This window comes from Myiozetetes cayanensis, unplaced genomic scaffold (genome assembly GCF_022539395.1).
Source record: "Myiozetetes cayanensis isolate MyiCay16 unplaced genomic scaffold, myiCay2020 scf27, whole genome shotgun sequence".
In the NCBI taxonomy this organism is placed as follows: domain Eukaryota; kingdom Metazoa; phylum Chordata; class Aves; order Passeriformes; family Tyrannidae; genus Myiozetetes; species Myiozetetes cayanensis.
Genome location: NW_026087488.1, coordinates 4,640,019 through 4,660,998, shown reverse-complemented (window position 1 = coordinate 4,660,998; position 20,980 = coordinate 4,640,019). Strand labels below are relative to the sequence as shown.

Genomic DNA, 20,980 nt, shown 5'->3' with positions numbered 1-20,980 from the left:
AAAGAACACCATCAGATATGTCCCATATATCCAAAGATCAAAGATTGGGAACTTGAGAGGAGATCTAACTAATAAAAATAGGTGTGGAATGATGAAGTAATTTATATATCTCAGATACATTTAATCTTGCAAAATAGAGTGGAAAGACTGAAGGAACTGGGACTAATAAAAGAGAAAAAGTGAAAATATAAGTGCATTGTAACCATCAGTCTGACTAGTGATAGAAAAAGATTCTTTTTTTTGTATAGTGCCTCTGAAAGCAACTGGGGTGTGTTTATACCACAATCTCTCAAAGTGATATTTCTAAACTTGTCTTAACTCCAAAACAGTACATTTGCATTAAATTCTGTTCCTACATAAAACAAAGCAGTCACTCATTTTTATAAAAATTGTGTGGTGAATCCACAGTAACTCCATAGCACATCTTCACTGTCATTCTATCTACAGAACATTTCTTTAAGAGCTAACAAAAAAATTCTGCTATATAAGGAATTTCTTAGAATGGGTTATTGTCCAGCTGCATTTCTAACCCTGTCTAGTCATCAGCACCCAGCAGGGTAGTTTGCTTTACACTTTGAGTTTTAAAAAATATTTACTGTAATTTGATTTTGTCATAACAGGGTTTGTGTCTGGCGTGGATTTGGTGATGGTTTCGCTACTCCAAGATCAATCCAATATTAAATTTTCATCTTCGGACACTCTGGAAAGGGATCAACAAGACTTCATGAAGACACAGGGGGATTCAATATCCCCAGTTCAGCAAAGTGTGAGTAAGCTGGCCCAGGCCTGTTCTCTTTCTTCAAAGTTCAAATACAATATTCAGCTATTGCTGTACTAAATCTCACCAAACCTACTGGTAACAAAACAAACATTGAAAGTTTTATTCTTGAAGAGTAAAAACCTGAGTTATCCTCCTGAGCTTATCTTAAGCTCCTGTGCTAAATTTCTTATTCAATTGCTTAAAGCCCATATTTTTTTAAAAACAAAACAGAGAATCTATCCATCCAACTTCTAATCCTGGAAAAATGCTACATTGAAAGTTAATTCTCATTCTGTTTCTAATGTAAATAAATAAAAGGCAGACAAAGAGACATCAGAGCCTTTTTGTCTCCTCCCCGCCTGTAAAGGATGACTTCAAGGACTTCACAATTCCTTGTGACTCTTTTGGAATAAAATTATCTCTCTCCTGTTGCCTGTATATTCATCATGTTTCATAACAAAAGTACAGTTGAGAGTACTGTTTTTCATCAGACAACAGCAAAATATCCATTGTCATCCTTTTATTATGAAAATTCCAAGCGGAGAATTGACAGCCCTGTCATTCATACAGCTTAATGGAACTAAATATAAGGAGGAATTTTTTAATTCTAATCTAAGAAAAGATACCATAAACACGTGTATTAGGACTGTAGAGGAGAGCAAGGAAGAAAGAATTAAGAAGTTATAAACTAAACTAAGTTTGTGTTCATGTGAGAAGCTAAAAGTGCCATGAGGCCAGATTTGCTTTCTGCAGGGATCCATGACAGAACAAAACATTAATGGCTTTAACACACATGTAAATGACTGGAAAAGCTGTGCCATGTTCCACTGCAGAAAGCACTGGATTTATGCTGACTTCCCTGTGGGACTTCTCGAAAGCTGGTTGTTCCATAAAGGCATATATTCCTTAAGCTGTTCTCCTAAAACCCTGTAAAGCCAACTCGGATTTGGAGGGGGAAGGAGCAAAGGGAGCACTCAGTAGTCTGGTCTGACTTTTTGTGTAACTCAGAACATTCCATTTCCCCCTTCCCTGAGCACAACAACCTGCTCTTGACTGACGCACGTCTTCTCAAAGGCGTCCAAGTAGTTACTCATCCTTGGTGTCAGGGCAAATATGCATATTTTCAGTGTCAGGATCCAGACACCAGTCCTTGTTAAGCCTTTCTCCTTTAGATTAAAGAGCACTTCAGGAGCTGTTATTTTCTTTTTGCTAAAGTGCAAAAAGGGAGGGGAGGAGATGAGACAGGCAGAAGGTTAAAACGTCTGCCCAGAGCCTATTTGTCTCTCAGAATGAGTGTGGCCACCTTAATGAAGGGAAGTGAGGTAACCACCAACATATCTGGCAGCGTGTAACACCATCAGAGTATGAGATCAAGCTTATTTGACTAAACTTGCATACAACAAGACTTGCACTTATCACATTCCTGTCATTTGATCTTTCATCACTTGATCATACATCATTTTTCTCTGGAATTGTCAGACCAACCAGTCAATGGTTACCTAAGACACCCTGTTTTTTAAGGATAGTTCAGTTTTCTGATAAAATCACAGAATGGTTGGGGTTGGAAAAGACCTTAAAGATTATCCAACCCCCTGCCATGGGCTGGGATGTGATCCACCAGACCAGGCTGCTCAAAGCTCAATCCAACCTGACCTTACTTTTCTTAATTAATTGTTGAACAGTTCTGGATACCAAGCAATCAGAAAATCCTTTAGATCTTTTAGGGTTTCTCTGCCTGAAGGTGACTAGAACTAATAATATTATACTTATCAGTGATGTATTCTTCATTTAATTTAAATATTTATATTTTATATAAATATATATAAAGTAAATTATTAAAATAATAAAAATTTGTTCATATGAATCCTAAATAAATAAATGCCAATATATCATTACAGGATAATCTCAGCTACAGCTGCCAACCATATGAGTCAGACGTCAGGACAGAAAGAAAGAGCTCAGAGTCTTCTCACAGCCCCAGCCCTGCTTCCCCAGCCCAGGATCAAATTCATGGGAGGTACCCTACAAACCAAGAAATTCACTGTGGCAAGAACAAATTCAAGGCATCTTTCAGTACTGAGAAATTCAGGAGGTGCAGTTATGAGGAAAATACTGTAGGAAACTACGACCGGTTCCTCAAGAGCACCAGGAACCCCTTCCACCCTTACAAGAGGCAGATCAGCGAAGATGTTTTTCAGGAAGCACATCAAGCCCTCCCACCAGAAGCTTCACCCTTCAAAAATCATAGAAGCATCGATGGTTTTGAGGGTCTATCAGGATCTACAGGTCCCGACGAGTCAGAGTCATTTCCCACGCACATCCCGGACATCTCCACGGAGCAACCGTGGTGTAACAGCCTCCAGTACAACACCACGGGTCAGGATCACAGCTCACAAGTCATGGTTAGTATTTTTTTTTATAGCTCTTTTTCCTGTTTCCAGTGGCAAAAATATACTTTTCAAATTATTGTCTTATCTCAACATTACTACATGGACATTTAGTCTCCTGTCAAGTTGTAGGCTAGAGTTCAGGAGAAACACATTTAGACATATCCATATTCATTTGTCCAAGTCTCTAATTTAAGGCCTTTCCCAATTGGAAAACAATCCTCAGAAAGATGTGCAAGGTCAAATGATTTTCCATTAGACATGACACATGAATCCTAAATATCCAAATTCTTCCTGACAACAGTAGTTGTCATCAATTAGTATTTTCAAGATACACAAGTTCCCAAAACAGTATTTTTCAAGCATGAGGATGTATATCAGACTTGTTACAATTCCTCAGCAGACCTACACTTTTCCTGATGCAAATAGAGGAGAAACTCTGCGATATCAGTACCACCAAAATTTAAATATCAGACCTATTTATGGTATGTGAAGTGCTAAGTTACCTAATTCCAATACTAGATAGAAAGAAGAGTCTATTTAGGGCAGCAGAGATCCCTGAAAAGGAAATTAAATTACTCTCCAGTATCTCCACAGTAACTCTGTTGTGATCCAAGGTGTAAAGTGTATCTTCATCACCTAATGCAGCCAAAAACAATGACTCCACCTGCCAGGAGAGGGCCCTAAGCTGGTTCTAAAGGGCTACGAGATGAAGAATTCGAGTGCTCCCAAAATAAAAAAGGGTTAAAGAAAAAAATTCTTAATTGGATTAAGACCAGGGAATGGAGAGATGTTGTCAGGGAACATACCTGGGGATTGAAGCCATTCAGGTTAAGGAGGAAATTGATGTAAATCTCTTATTTCCTGGATAAACACTCATCTAGGTCAGAGGAGTTTAATGCAAAACCTGTGAGCAGTTGATGAAAAAAAAAAAAAAATTCCCATTGTCTTCCCAAATCCCTGGACTGCAAGATGTGCAAAACGTAAGGGTGGCACTGCAGGAGCCCTTTACAAGTACTACTCAGGAGCAGAGTGGCTGTTTGTCAGTGTCTCCCATGGTTCTGTCAGCAACAGATATCAAACTCCTAAATCACTTCCACACTTCTGGCAAGTTGATAATTCTGGAAATCTTTATCTGATGGTCACCAAAATAACACAGGTATTTACTAATACTGGATGTGGCATTTGCTTGGAGTCAGGATACCAAATCAAGTCTAACATGTGCTCCTACTAATATACCATAAGAATACTAAACATAAAAATATTTAGCAGACATACTAAAAAAATGTATACACTTATTAATATTTATTAGACAAAATACCATAAAAACTGACTATTATGGTCTTTCTTTAAAGCAGAAGGGTAAGTGCTACTAGGTTCTTGTGCCCAGCCCTGGGCACAGACAACTTCCACTAGACTAGGCTGCTCCAAACCCCATCCAACATGGCCTTGAACACTTCCAGGGGTGGGGCACCTCTTGTTTTGTACCATTAGAATATAAAATAACTTCTACGTAACACTTACTGTGACAGAATTAAGTCCAAAAATGCAAATATAATGAAGGCAAATACGAACGGTGACTAACAGAATTATTCTATTTTAAATTAAGATGTTTTCTCTAATAACTCATTCCTTAAATATTTTCCAGCAGGATTCAGACATGAAGCTTAGGACATCCCCGCTGGAAGGGCAGCCTGGTTTGTACTGCTACCAGCCTCAAGTGCAGCAGATGTATTGCCCCTCACACCCTTTCCATCAGGTCAGTGTAATATGTGCACCAAAATCCCTGGATTTCTAAGCACTCTAATGGTACAATGGTTTAGGTATTAACATAAAAAAAAGATTAAACAATACCTTTAAATTTGTGGGTTTTCAGGGCCATTTTATATATATACATTCATGAGAATAAGATCTTAAAAGAACCACAGCTAAATGCATTTTAAAATGGTCATTCAGAAGAAGAAGAAAAAGAATGTATAAACAATCTCAGTACTCCATATTTATATTTTCACCATTATGCTCAAGAAAACTGGTTTTGAAGCCTGATAAATTATTCACATAATTGTTGGCATTTCGGGATCCCAGGGAATTAACTGTGCTTTAACTTCAGAATAAAAAACTAAATATATGTGACTGTCCACTTAAAATTCAGATCAAACATAGGAAAACACTTTAAAGTAAAATTTGAACAGCAAAATGATGTCCACTCCCCTTGTGCTTGATGGCACACACGTCTCTTTCACAATCTTTTGCCTCTTACATCATCCCCAGTGAAAGATTATTCAGCTGAAGCATAATTGACAGTAATGCTGATGATGCAGGAGAATGTGCAATATTAAGGTTGTTCTTCTGTATGTAACTATATTATTAACACTAAAAATAATTTCCTTTAGATATAAATGGTGGTGGTGTTTAATGCTTTGAATCTTTCCTCTTTTATGTTCAATTATCTGAAACTTATAAAATTATCAGTAATTTTTTCAGTAGTGTTTATTTCAAGATAAAAATATGCTTGAAACACCCTATTTAAAAGAAGCAAAAAAAAGCCCAAAATGTGAGATGAAAGTAAGGTACAAAGGATTTTTCAGATTTATAGGTAGAAATCTCTATACAAAAACTGCACAACTCCAAAACACCCAACCATTAGAACATACAGGAAATTCATATATATAAAATATTTTAGGATAAAAGCTCACACTTGAGCTACATCTCCTTTGATCCCAGTGACTGATGACAGATATCGTGGCATCAGCTCTACCATCTCATTCAACTTGCTCAGAGCAGTGATTTAAACTGGGCAAAGAAAACAAAACCCAGGTTACTGTGATATTTCATTAGGGTTGTTAATTCGTATGGTGTTACACGTCTGAGTCATTGAAACAGTCATCACTCCTGGCCTTTTTCTTTTACCTACCACACTGACACTCCTCTAGCCAGAATTTACTGAATCTTATTTTTCCCAATCTAGTGGCAGAAAGGCAACTATCTGTAAATTCTTATTGACATTACTGTAATTAATTTACTTGTGCTTTTTTTTCTTGTTAGCCCAAAACTCAATAGAAGTGATAAAAGGTAATAATAAAATTAAAATAGAGCAAAAGGAAAGGTGATTTTACACTGCCATCCTAACTTACAAATCCATTGATTTGATTATTGTTATTTTAGAAGAAAGCGGTCCCAGATGAAAGATTAACTTGCCAAAAAAAAATGGCCTTGTTGCAAATATAAACTATTCCCCACTGGGATTGCAGGATAGACATTGTGGATATGCCACAGCACCCTACATCTCACTCACCGTATAAATGCCATTTCTGTGTGCTGCTTTAGCAGAAACTCCACTCAGCCTGTGAGTTCATTGAATATTTTTGATTTCTTTATTCATTCTGAAGCAGGCACCCTTCCCCTGTCCCCTCTGATGTGATACCTGTGCTATTACTATACACTGGCACTAACCACATTCAAAAAACCTCCAAAATTAAAGCTGAAATGCACCTCCTGGGAGCTGCCAGGCAAGATACAACAGGCACTAAGAGGAAAGTCTTCCATCCACCTGCAAGCTGGCACCGTGACAGATCCCTTACGTGCAGCAGGTTTCTGTTAGACTTTCCAATACTTGTGCTTCTGAATGTTACTGTAGTAAAAGTCTGGCAATGCGTTCTAGTACTCAGGGGAGAAAAACAAACAAACAAACAAACCAAACAAACCAACAAGTATAAGCAGCCAAAGTCCCAACGGGTAGAATTGCTGTCCCTGTGCCACAATCAGATACTGGAAAATGAAAGAACGTGGGATACAAGACTGAGAAGGAGTGGAATAACATCTGCATGAAGCAGCTCCATGATGAATGCTTTACATTTTAAATTGGAATGGAGCAGTGCAAGTTAAATCACTGTGGAAGTTACACTCCAGAGAACGGGCCCTTTAGCCTGAAGTGAAGGATGTTCAAACTACGCCTCAGTTTTCATTAGAGGGATGAGAGAGATCAACCCCTTCATTAATTTTGTCCAAATGATAAAACGGCCTCACCTTCCCCTTTGCTGGACACAACACAAGTGATGAGTCACGAGAAGAATTACTTATTATTGACCCGAATGAAGTAGCAGACACTGAGTGGAGTCACTCACCCACCCACCATAAAACACGGACACCTTTCATGCCAGTAAAACCCGCTCCAGCCTGTCATTCCAGACCATTCCCCAGCCTCTGCTCCCTCAGAAAGGACTAATGAAACCAATAAAACAGAAATAATCCTTAAAACACCCAGGTCTTGCCTTTCATGATGACATCAAAACCAGTCCCATCTTAGTGTTCTTTCCTTTCAAAGAGCCACCAAAACCAATAAAATCAGAATTACTGTAGGAATTGCCCAGTTTTCTACTCTGGTGAGAAATCTACACCCAACGCACAAAGCAGGAAGCACAGAACTGCACATGGAAATTAGTTTACAGATGCTCTGGAGACTCTATTTTTGCCTAATATTTAGTTCAAAAATATTAATTAATTATGTACATTTAATGTCTTTCACCATGCAAGCAACTGAGTATATTCAGTCTGGTTTTCCACATTCCATTTCAGGCAGTTCAGTGTTAGAAAGATAAAAGCAAACAGGCAATAAAATGCTAGCAATGAGAATAAAATTACAGAGAAACTTAAATAAATTATTAAAAATTCAGAATAAATAAATAAACAAACTATGAATGTTTTGCAAGCACATGATAACCCCTCAAACGTGTTTTAAGGGGACAAAGACCAAGAGTAAATGAAGCTTTTTTTTTTTGATCCAAAAAAAGGGATTACAATAAGAAACTAAGGAGATGTATAAACTAATTAACGAGGGATTTTTCCCAACAAGTCTCAAGAGCTACATTATAATTTTTCAGAGGAACCACACAAACCTCATGACACAGAACTGCTGGAGCTGAGCAGTAAAACACCAGAACAGGGCCCAGCAACCTTTGAGCACCAGGGAAGGCACGCAGGCAGATTTTTTAATAGCATGTGACATGAGTCCTAATTTTGGCCATGCCCTCATGCTGGCATCTGGAAAGGTTCATCTGTAAGAGGCAGAAATTCCCCTCACAGGGAGCTCTGAGTTCAGCAGGAGCTTTTGCCTCCCAGAGAGCCAACTGATGCTATCTTGCCTGAGCAGGGTAGTGTTCCTTTGTTCTTGAAAGTCTCTTGCCAGCAGATTTAAGCTGTAATTTGGAAAAGAAAAATATGGAATATTTGGAAAACAAAGAGACCAACTGGTATGATAAAAAATTGAGAGCAAGTTTACAGAAACTGTGGTGCAATCCAGGTTATCTATGTGGAATATTCCCACTCTCTCACCTACTTTTTGGCATATTTCTATCCCATCTCTTTAGTGTGTCCTGGGAGGTGGACAAGCTTAGAGATCTCCTTAAGAGATAGGTCAGCATCTCAGTAGTTTCTGCTGCTAGTCCCAGGGAGAGGTGAGGGTGGCATAAATAATGCCTGATTGTAGGGGTCCTGGATATTCTTTTTGGCTTTCTGATGAAGCAAATGGAGGGGGGGGGGGTAGGGAAGGGGAGGGGAAGAGTCACTTGAGGTGGTGATGAATAACACAAACTCCTGGTCTCTTGAAGATGCCTGTTCCTTGGCATTAACTGAGAGGGAACAGACAGGGAGTAGCCCAACAGCTTTCAGCATGAGACAGGCAATATGAAACCACCTCAAAAATGTCTCATATGCTGCTCTCCTGACCCCTGGAATGGTCTTAGTAACTTATTCCATAATAATACATTCATTTCATGTATATTCTGATGCATCCACTGAAGTTTTGGTTGTTGTTTGCCAGGTTTATCCCTGCCTTGCATAATAACAGCAATTTTAACAGAGATTTTGGGGTGCTATTCCCTAGGGATTAGATATTATACACTTCAGATTTTTAACTTGCCTCTCCGCCTAAAAAACAAAACAACAACAAAATAGCACACAAAATCAAACAAGGCTCAGTCAAAACTTCAATGTTCCTTCCCATATTTTTAGCAGCTTTACTTGATGGGCCTATTTTTCTATGGTGCACATTGTTTGAAGTATTTTATTCTGGTGGTTTTGGGGGTTTTTTATGCAAATAAGACTACACCATTAATTAACTTGTCTGCATGTTCGGGGGAGGCTGAGCAGGCTGAGATACTTCAACTTCAAAAGAGATGGTTGAAAGGAGACATGCTTTGGGTCTATAAAATTAAGAGTTATCTGGAGACAATTAATAGGGTACAGTTCCTCACATTGTTTACAAGAACTCAGCAGTATAAGGGGCAATAAAGAAGAAAGTACTTTTTTTTCCCCACACACAGTATCCTCAGATATATCCTATAGTTTAATATAGATACATCCTATAGTTTAATACTGCTATTAGGAAATATTTTTGGGAGCTTGTTGCTAAGCCAAATAACATCTCTCTTATCCCATCAGTATCCCTCAGGAGGCAGCTACCCTGTGACTTACATTGCTTCTTCACACTACCCTTACCAAAGAATCGCTCCTCAGAGCAGTCAAGAATCCCAGCAGCCTCTGTTTCCCAAGCCCATCTACTCCTACAGGTAATACAATATTTTTCCAAGCCCTGATGTTACAGGAAATGCACTGTTTACCCATGGCCTGGTTCCAGCATCGTTTGCAATAACATGCTTGCTCTTATTTGTCTTGTTCCTGGTGTGTTCTGTCCTGTTCATACAAATCAAGATGTTCCAGGCTCTGGGGCCAAGGCACAGAGAAATTGAATGTTGCAAAGTACTGTCTTGATCACCCCCATTAAAAAAACACCTAAATGCTTCTTTAATACAAAATTTCACAAATGTCATCAGCACAAGACTGATCCCACTTAGTTGCCCTTCCCAGTACCTGTATTAAAACTATTTTTTTCCAGTTACTAAGGCAAGAAATGCCTAGAAAACATACCAGATATGTCACTCACCACACAGCTTTGGCCCCCAAATAATCTAACAAAGTAGATCAGACAATTAAATTTTAATTACCCCTCTGCCACTGTCAGTTTGATACTCTTTGTGACCTTCACCAGTCTAAGCTTTCAGACACCACCTTAGATAAATACCCACCAGCAGGATTTGAAGCTCTTGATTTCGCTTTCTAAATGACTTTACTTGAAACCCAGGTTAGAACTCCTATATGAGCTTTGAGAATTACCTGTACAAGTTACACAGTGCAAGGAGATTATTATAAACAAATGAGTGGAAATTTTAAGCATCACTGTACTTGTGCTATGGCAGTGAAAGTCACAGTAACCACACATTATTTGGAAAATAGTCTATTTTTGGTTCTGAGGAGTCAAGCAGAAGAGGCTAAAATGCTTTTTTCTCTCTCTAAAGCATCCTGATCTTCATGGCTCTCAAAAACAGCAAGACAGGGAGTTTGCCAGTCAGTGAGATTTACAATTTCATGACAGAACACTTTCCTTATTTTAAGGTGAGTTCCACTGGGATGGGGTCTACAACTCTCCTTCTAAGCTTACCTTTCAGCAGAGGGAACAAGGTACAGGATTCCAGCTATGAAAAGGAATAATTTCTTAGGAGATTAAGATCAAATCAATGACACACTATATACATTCATGATCAAAAACTACCCATCATTTTACATGCAGGAAGAAATGTGTTAATATTTAACTCAAAAAGATATTAAGAACTGTTCCAGCTGTGCTTCTGGGTGTAAAACAGTGGCCATTCCTCACTAACAACTCATAAAAAGAGTGAATAATTTTAAAAACACATTCACTCCTTCCTCTCAGATCTCAAATACTGGCAGAACTGGTCTTGTAGCTTCCTATGCCATCAGTAGCACCTCCAGACTGGTGTGGAAGCAGAGGTTCCAGGTTATCTCACTGCATTCTGGAGCTGGGATATCCGTCTTGGGCAACAGCATCACTTGCATGCCCTGTACCAAGAAAAGTCTAATATATGATAAATGGTTCTAAGCTCATAATTACACCATGACGTTGGTGAAGGGAAGGGTGTATGGTTTGCAGCAGCACTATTGAAGTTTAAATCCATGCTATAAGGGAATGGTTCCTTGCACTTGGAATGCGAGTGGAAAGTGCTAAGTCAGCAAAGGATCCAAGAGCAGCAGGATTAGTTGAGATTTTTAAAAGAGCTGTAGTGGAATCATCACCTGCTGATCTGCATGGAGCTTTATTTCTGCTGATTCTTCAAAACCATCTCATTGAAGTCCAAAGCAGGTGACCTCAGCTGTTAGCAAGGCCCAAAAATGAAAATAAAGCAAGTGAGTCTGTCCTGTTTCCTCTTGCAAATAGCCCTGCAGCAATTCAACCAAATTTGAAACAGCTAAACCAAGGCAATTCAAACACTTATAATAAGAACACTGAGAATAGCTAAAAGTAAATGTTCTGATACAATTTTGCAATGGTTTTGGGCACTAACTGAGGATAAATTGTGTGCACAAAAAAAAAAAATAATAAGGTTGAATCTGTCAGTAATCAGAGAAAAATACACGTTATGATAGAGGAAGAACTGTCAGGATCCATCATACTTCTCCTTTCCCAGATATCCTCACAAAAGAATCCCTAACTACTCCATCATTTGTTACAAGCAAAAGAAGGGAGAAAAAATAAAGACATCTAGCATCAGAAATCAGAAGCACTCAATCCCAATGGAATCCACAGAAAAACAGCAAGAGTTTCCAGCAGAGAGATGGGAATATTATTAATAAATTTTTACAGGCATGTTCACGTTTATTCATCAGACCAAACTGAAATTAATTCTCCGTTGTCTTACAACATAATTGATTATAAAAATTAATCAGCAGCTTCAAGCAAAATGCTGCTGCTGCTGCTGCTACCAACATGGACAGAATCCCTCAGACTCAGGACTGTGGCTCTGCCTGGTGTCACCATCCTGGTCCTTCATGGTTTTTCAGAGGTTCATGTCTTTTTTCTTAATTCATTTTAAAGTAGATGAGAATGAGGTTGCTGTTGTCGCATGGATTACAGGGAAAGAATAGTGCAGGGGGTACTACTTGGTACAGGGGGTACAAAAGGAACATTCACTATTTTGTGACAGCTTTATTTTTGCATTTTACTCACAAATACAGTCAAAAGTATTTGACTGTAACATCCTTAAAATGACCAAGGGAGAATAAGAAATCAAATATTACACTTACAGGCATTAAGCCCTGTCTACCTCTGGCCTTTACAGCAGCCCACAGAATTATTAATATATGGCAAAAAATAATATGCTCTATCATCCTTTTTTTTTTTTTTTTTGGAGAGTCTTCAGCAAGATAAAATAATACAAAAACCAGCAAAGAACACTTTGTTGTTGCTACCAGCACTCTCTAACTAGCAGGATACAACAGGGATGGAAGCAATTGAAGTTGGAGAGAAAGAGAGTGCAAGTGTACACAGAATCTTGCTGGGAGACATGAGGTGATACAAGCCAAATTAACTTGTATTCGCTGCCGCAGCAAATTTAGTTTCTATGATGCAACAATTTCATTTCTAGTTGAAACAGAGCAATCCAACTCCTACGTCCTAAAAAAAACATCTACACAGCTAAAGTTGAATTACCCTTTGATGTACCTCTCCCTTCTCTTGAGACCTAGATTTAAAGAGAAAGGGTTTTGCAAGATCACTGAACTCTTTAAACATCAAGAGCTGGTCAGGATCAGTGGGGCTGGACAAAAATATTTCTTACCTGTCATCCTTCTCTTTTTTTTTTCTTTGTAGTGATTAGTGGGTCTAACAGAAAGTTTTAATCTTGATAATTGGAATTAGTGCCAGTTGGTCCAAGAGGCCAGAAAGGTCTGTGCTCTGATGGGACTTACAGCAGCAAGTATTCAAGCACTGTAGATGTGGCACTTGGGGACCTGGGTTAGTGGTAGCCTTGGCAGTGCTGGGTTAATGGCAGGACTCAATGATCTCAGGGGGCTTTTCCAACTCTAATGATTCTGTGATTCTATGATTTTATGATTTTAAAGCTTCATCCACACTATGCTGAAATGCAGCAACATCAAAACCAAGCCATAGCAAGGAGATTCCAACTACACAAGAGCAACTTCAGTCACCAAAGCTCACTTATTAACAGTCACATTCACTTAAAAAACCAGTGTCAGAGTTGTAGCACAAACACAGAGTGTTCCTTCAAGCCTTGCCTGGATAAACGAGCATTTTTCTCAGCTCAGCAATGCCAAGTTTAATGCAAGAACCTGTTGGGCTCCTGGCAGCAGCCTCCAAAAAAATCAATCCGTGTGCTTTTTGCTCTTACGTTTCTAAAACTGTCTCACAGTTTACACCCCCACATGTTCTGAAAACCTCTGAGAAACCCACGCCGCTCCCATCTTTGCAGAAACACTAATTATCCCGTCTAGATACAGACAGAGGTGTGTGTAGCCTCGTGTGCAGGGCAAGAAACATGAATATTCTTTCAGGACAGCTTATTCAGTAGCTAAACACACAACTTACCTGGGAGGAACAGTTCTATTCAGTTTTGGAATTGGCAGAAAGCAACTTGAGTATGGTCTGCAAGGGAGAAAAACTGATTCATCATGTTTGGTATGACCCTGTGGCAGGAAGGGTTTTTAAAGCTTTGAGTTTGTTTTTTGGTTTTGTTTTCTTTTAATACGATTTATGTTGTCTCACCTCTGAGACAGAATAGTGAAATGCTGACATCAGGTGGGCCAAAAGGGTAGAAACTATGCTGCTATGAAAAGAGAATAGTTTCTCTTTTAGTAAATAACACATATTTAATTCCACATCTCTTTTTTTTTTTAATGAAGAAAACAATATTAAATTTGACCCTCAGCCCTTCAATAAGGCTTTGAACACCTTAAATCACATGATAGTTCTTTAAAAGCTACAAAAGAACAGACTTTACATTCCTGATAAAAGTAGATAAGAAAATAAAATTCTGGTAAAAGAATTTCTATCAAAGTATGTTCAAAAGTTCACAGCGTGTCATGTGAAAGCAAAAATGGACACAACTCCATTTATAAAGGATAGTTTTAGAGGTAGTTTCTTGTACTAGGCAACAATGAAAGAAACTATCAAACTATCCAAAATCTGACTTTCTATGCAAGGTGGATCCCTACTAATAAACCATAAGAATGCAAAGAAAATTTAATGCACATAAAAGGGGAATTTTCATTTTTAACATTTCAGAAAAGGCTACAGAAACCCATATTTATTTCTTGTGCTCTTTGTTCAATAATTCTCTTGTTGATATAAACAGTTATGATGACAAATATTTTGCATCCATGAATATGAATCAGTAGACAGAGACAACTTCACCCACCTTTCAGAGAGTTGTTTAATTTCTTTAAATTATTATGACACAGAGATGAGGGGTTTTTTGGAAACAAGAAAGTAATAATTTTAATGATTCAGTTTAAAGAACCTTCCAGTTGCTACTACTGAGTTAAAAATAAATGCAAAGCACAGAGATGCAGTGATCAGATGTGGAAACCTGTATCTCATCTGTAGGGCTTGTGATTAAACCATTTGGTTATGTAATTGGCCAGTACACAAAGTTACACCTACAGGAGCATGATAAATTCTTTTGAAGTCTGCCTGGACATTGAATTCGAGTCCAGGTAGCACGTAGTGCTTTAATTAAGTGTTTGAAATATTGCTTGGTGTTCCAAAATAGATTCCGATAGAACTCCTGTTAGCTCACAGCTCTAGAATATAATTCTTTAGACACCTAATTCCTGTGATTTTCAAATTCACTCTTAAAAATCCAGCAGGCCTCTGACAACCTTTTTGCTTAGAAGATCAGTTACTGTTTTATCTGATCCCTCTCTTCCCACACGACATGACTGTAACATTTTTGTGGCTTCCTTCTAACGTACAAGTTTCTCATGGCAGAAGGTACAAACTAAACAGCATTTCTTACAACCTCACCAGTCAAAACAGAGATACACATATTTACTTTCTTTTTTTTTTTTCTTTTGTCCTTGAAGTTCCATTCTTACACTGGATTTGTTTCTCCAGACAGCTCCAGATGGCTGGAAGAATTCCGTGCGCCACAACTTATCTTTGAACAAATGCTTTGAGAAAGTTGAAAACAAGTCAGGCAATTCCTCTCGGAAAGGCTGTTTGTGGGCTCTGAACCCAGCCAAGATTGATAAGATGCAGGAGGAGCTACAGAAATGGAAGAGGAAAGACCCAGTTGCTGTAAGGAAGAGTATGGCAAAGCCAGGTCAGTAATGTGTTAGTTCTCAAACAGTTCTGCCCAGAACTTTTCTTTGTAACAGGCACCAAGCTGTGTAAGAGAATTAATACGAGACTTAGGAAAGCATTTAAGGATTTTTTTCCTGGTTATAAGATGACCAGCAAAACAAACAAAAAAAAACCAAACCAAACCAAAAATTAGAAAGCAGAATTAAACAAGACCTAGTTTTGTAGGTGTTTCCAAATAAGCAAAGAAGCTTCACCAAGAAAATATTCTCTCTTGACATCTCACTAAACTTTAAGATAAAAGGTTGGATGGGGCTTGGAGCAACTTGGTCTAGTGGAAGGTGTCCCTGCTAAGGCTGAAATGAGATGATCTTTAAGTTCACTTCCAACTCAAACCATTCCGTGATTCTAATACATTCTGTGATAAAATTCTAATACATTCTGTGATAAAAACACTGAAATAAGTACTATAGAAAAGCTGAAATTAATTTATAAGTATCCAACCTTTAAACACAAAAATGGAATTTATTATATACTTACTTGGCAATGATAATTTAAGAAAACATTTCAGCCTTTTGGAGTTCTTATCATATATGTGAGCTAATGCTTTTGTTTGCCATCCTGAATAACACTCCTCCTGCAAGCTATGAGGATCAAGGCTCTGTTAGGGATAAGTCAGTTATGGACTTGTTTCTTGTTTTCCAGAGGAACTTGACACCCTGATAGGCGACAAAAGCGAGAAGCTGAGATCTTCCCTCATGTCCTGCAGCCCGACGGGCGTTGCAGGTGCCTCCCTTTCCAGGCAGATGGCAGCCCAATCCCATTCCTTATGCGAGCCCTCCCTCTCCTCCGGGATCCCACAGCCATTACACAGCATCCACGCCTCGGGAGTTCTGCATTCCAAGAACACTTTGCCCAATTTACTGGGGGGGCAGCAGCCTCCGTGCTACACATCCCCACAGGGCTTCCCCCAAATCCCGAATGCACTGATGCAACAGACACCGGACCCTCAGAGCCTGTTTCCTTCTGGGGAGGCTCAAAGCGAGCTCCGAACTCAGCCCAGCATCACTCAGGACTCCCCGCTGCCGGCGCAGACCCCCCCGAACTGTGGGATGAAGATGCTGCCGGAGCATTCCACAGCCAGGACAGTGCAGGACACGCTCATGCCGGAGGGAGACCTCAGCAATGACATCGATGCTCTTAATCCATCCCTGACTGATTTTGATCTCCAAGGTTGGTATCTAAGGTATTTTTATCTTGTAGACTCAGGCTTATTACATCCCATCCCATCACCTCCCATCACATCCCAACCCATCACCTACCAACCTTTTGTGACCTTCTTTTTTAACTACTTCTTCTTGCCACTGCTACAAAAAACACCTTAACTAGGTTACATTACATACACAACATGCAATATTGCATTAAATCTTTAAAAAGTTTCCCAAGAAAGCCACCTATTTACATGCAGGGTTTCAAAAACACTCCTGCTTCCTCTTGGCTACAATTGCCAATATTAAGTATTGCAATACGGTATTTAGAATGTATTTTTAAATTCAGATGTATATTCCACTAGAAAGGACTCAAGCACAACTATTTAGTGCAATTCTTACAAGAGAATTGTCATCTGAAGGGAAATAAGACAAATAATGTTCATCAAATTAGCAGGTTAACTTCCTTTCGTCAATATTTATTCAAACCCTTTCCACATTTTTGCTCCAACAAATGTTATTTCCCCCTTCCTGAGGCATCATATGATTTGTGCCCTGGACAATTATATTTCCTGAGGTGTGTTCTCATACACTTAATCATGTAATGCTGACAGTAATTTTTAAAATATTAAATCATTGAATCATCTTGGCTGGATGGGATTTTGAACATTAAGAACACAGCTTTTCATGCAAAACCAAGAAAAAAACCACCATGTATTTATATATATATACATATATATACACATATATATATATATATACATATATGTGTGTGAATAGGTATGTAAATATATATGTAAATTTATAATAAATATATATACATTTATATATACACATTTATATAAATCCTGTGGGTTCCAAATTATAAAGTTCCCATTGCACCAAATAACATGCCAGAATTTCCTTCCTGCACAAACAAAAAGTGGTTACATAAATCAACCTAAAAGACAGGGCAAAAAAAATGCAGTTTTAATAATCTACATGACTCAGCAAATGCCACTGCCATTCATTCCACTGTCACAAATATTTCCCAGTCCTGCCATGCCCAGATTGTTTTATGGAGATTGACACCACATCCCACTGTTTCCTGGGACCTCTTTCCATTTTATTCAATTAATCTGAAGCACATGCTCTGGTAGTGTGAATATTCTCTGTGCTTCATCAGCATGGTACCACTCCACCTTCCCTCTGGCCTAGCCCTTTATCTTAAATTGTTTAACCTTATCTATGCTTTTTAATATCTTTCTTTATAAAATGATCAAATCTCTAATCAGAGACCCTAAAACTTAAGACAAGGTCTGCACACTACTTCTACCAAAAGGGCTAAGTATGATCCCATATCTTCCTTTTGTCATAGAGATGAGAGGCACTTTCCTGGTCCAAAATTAATGTGGTTTTTTTTTTAATATAAGTTATTCTTCATGAATATACATTTTTAACAGAATATTGCAAATTATCAAGAGAAATAATTTTCTTAGGTGCATGCTGTTTTCTCCCAAATTTAAATTTATTACACAGACAGACAAATAAAAACCACCTAAACAATCTTTTTTCTTCCTCAGTCCCAAAAGTTTAAGAGCACCTACAAAGGTTTAAAGCACACACAACTGTTTAATTATCAACTTCTCCTGTAACACAATGCTTAAAAAATTGACTATAGAGAAATTTATAGGATATATTATGAAGAAATATGAATCAATCCATTAATCAAGGTGTTTTGTTCTGTTGTAGGGAATCTTTGGGAGGAGCTAAAAGACGACAGCCTTGCTGTGGATCCCCTTGTCCTCATTTCATCATCCCCAGTGTCTTCCCAGTGTTTCCCCTCTCACTGCCAGCTGGAGAACAGCAGCAACGTCCCCATCCCAAACGGAACTCCACATGGAAATGTACCCGACCTCCAGCTCACTACCCTGTACTCTGCCTTTATGGAGTTGGATACAGTGTCTCCTGCCTACCTAAGTAATCCTGGATCCAAACCTATAGCACTAATGTGAACCACATGCCAATCTAATTATTATTATTATTATTATTTTGTCAAAATCCAGTCCTAACCATCACACACTTCCCTATCTGATTGATGTCAGCTGAGATGGTGTCCATGGGAATAAGAATAACCTTTTTTCCAGAACTCTCCTGCAGGATATGTAGCTTTACTATAATAATTTTCTACAGACAGACACTAAAAAAAAAAATGTAAAATACTATTTAAAGATAATATTGTTAACAGCTGAACTTGTCAACACCATTTTATCAAGCCACTCATCTTCTGCATCTTCCAGAAACAAACGACTCTAAGAGGAAAACAAATTATTGACTTTTTATTTTTCCTTTTCTTTTTTTCTTTAATGAAAGCTGCTTGCAAATGAACACAGAACTCACAGCACACAACAATCTAACTTATTTCTTGGAGCCAATGACAGCAATATCATCCACCACAGACCACTCAAAATAAAAAATCTACATGTTAAAACAGTTATAGTCCCCTTGAAAGCAGTTCTGGGTTTTGGTAAGTAAGAATGTGAACTGAAAATTCTGCAAGTATTAGAAGATAGAGGACAAGCTGCTGACAGACTAAACCAAAGCAACAAATATACTTCAATGAAAAATATCTAAGTTTTACTGTATTTAAAAAGAAATTTTAAATTCTGCTTTTTTAATAAAAAAGAAAAAAACTATTTAGTAGAATTTTTACTTGGCTGGAAATTATTCCTATCCATTCTTCTGTCTTTTGCCCTATAAGCTGAACAGTAACATGAATTATTCAACCATTAAATGAAGATTTTTGAAAATGCTAATAAAAAAAGAGAAAACAATAATTGCTGCAGTTAGCCAAATCCAGAGAGCATTTCTAGTTTAACTTCCAGCTGCATCCAATATATGCAACCCGATTTATTGCAACACTGAACCAGCTGAACCAGCCCTTGCATTAGGATAATGTCTAATTCCTACCATGAACTAAAGTAAGGCATTCCAGTAGCCAGTTTCTCAGGAACACTCTTCTCCCTCTGATTTTCCAAAGGTGCTGCTTGTACAATAAAATCATAAAATTATTTCAAATGATGCAATCTAAACCCAAAGCGATCTGGAGTGGGAACTTTCTGAAGAAAATAGTCTAGAAGCCAAAAAATATATCAGTGTCTTGAATGACAGGTTTCCCAGAGAAGCTGTGGCTGCCCCATCCCTGGGGCTGGGTTGGACAGGCCTTGGAGCAACCTGGCCTAGTGGAAGCTGTCCCTGCCCGGGGCAAGGGGTGGAATGAGATGACCTTTAAGGTCCCTTCCAACCCAACCCATTCTGTGATTCCACGATCTCTGACCACAGACTATATGTCAATTCAAACTGAAACAAGGAGGTCGAGATTTGGGTCAGGTTGGGTCATTTACACTATGGAAAAGCAGCGAGGAATAGCCAAGGATAGCACAGAGAGATGGAATTGTTAAAATAAAGACATGGGGTTTAATTAGCTGCCATCCCACTGCAAGGTGGGAGCACTGCCTGCTCAGACCGATGCCAAACACAGGTCCAAATCTACACCCTCATCTGTGCCTACTAGCCCAGACTTAAAATCAGATTAGGGGCAGACGGATAAAGGCGACTTAGGAAGAACACATGTGATGCAGCTTTGTAATCCCTCACGCAACTACCAAGAGATCCTCACTTGACTCGAGCTCCTCCTCCTTGGCCTCCTGCAAAGGGAATACACAGAGAAAGAAATTCAGTCAAGCTGGCCAAGCTGCTCCATGAAAAAACAAATAGCAGGATGAGAGTTAGGCAAACACACCAGAGCTGGAGAATCAGTTCTTGACTATCCTAACGTTTAGGTAAAGGAAAAAATTAGGTATCCCATGTCAAAATAAATGTGAATATTAAATGATAAACTTAGAGCACATAGTAAGTGTAAAGTTGCTAAACAGTGTATATAAAATACTATATGACACAGTGAATATGTATATAACACTATATATAACACTATATATGTTATACTATATATAACAGTGTATATTTATAACACTATATATTAACACAGTATATATATAACACACATATATATACAAACACTGTATTACATATATAGTATCATATATATATTCAGTGTAATTTAAGAGTTACCAACTTACAAACAAATACTTACCACATACAAACTGTAAGAGGGATAATATTATCCTAGGTACCTTTTTTTAAAAAAAAAAAGCATCAAATAAACATCCATCCTAATACAGGATGCCCTGTGCTCAGGCAGTGGTTTCATAGCCCCGTGGTCCTGCAGCACACAGCCACTATGATGCCTTAAAATATGTCAACATCACCCTTAAGACAAAAATATATTCCACACCTGTGACCACACACATGATCACAAGCTGGAAGGGGAAGAAGAAATAGAGGAGAAATATAAGTGTCAGATGGTATTTCATATTTTTCTTGCTAATAAGGCTTTGAAGAATGATCAGACATAAGG

General features: G+C 38.3%; 1 protein-coding gene across 1 annotated transcript; it reads left to right on the top strand.

The window, feature by feature from the left end:
- Positions 1–646: 646 nt before the first annotated feature.
- On the top strand, positions 647–19,259 carry FOXN1 (forkhead box N1). Its single transcript, XM_050322052.1, has 8 exons — positions 647–766; positions 2,659–3,162; positions 4,796–4,906; positions 9,586–9,713; positions 10,500–10,596; positions 15,131–15,338; positions 16,022–16,549; positions 18,256–19,259. Exons 1-8 carry the CDS (start codon positions 647–649, stop codon positions 18,516–18,518), a joined length of 1,959 nt encoding a protein of 652 aa, XP_050178009.1. The 3' UTR covers positions 18,519–19,259.
- The last annotated feature ends 1,721 nt before the right edge of the window (positions 19,260–20,980 follow it).

Excerpts from the sequence above, each read along its gene's own strand:
- FOXN1 (XM_050322052.1), top strand. The coding sequence starts at position 647 with ATGGTTTCGCTACTCCAAGATCAATCCAATATTAAATTTTCATCTTCG. Across the intron at positions 767-2,658 it reads TATCCCCAGTTCAGCAAAGT|GATAATCTCAGCTACAGCTG; the intron begins GTGAGTAAGCTG and ends ATATCATTACAG. Across the intron at positions 4,907-9,585 it reads CCTCACACCCTTTCCATCAG|TATCCCTCAGGAGGCAGCTA; the intron begins GTCAGTGTAATA and ends TTATCCCATCAG.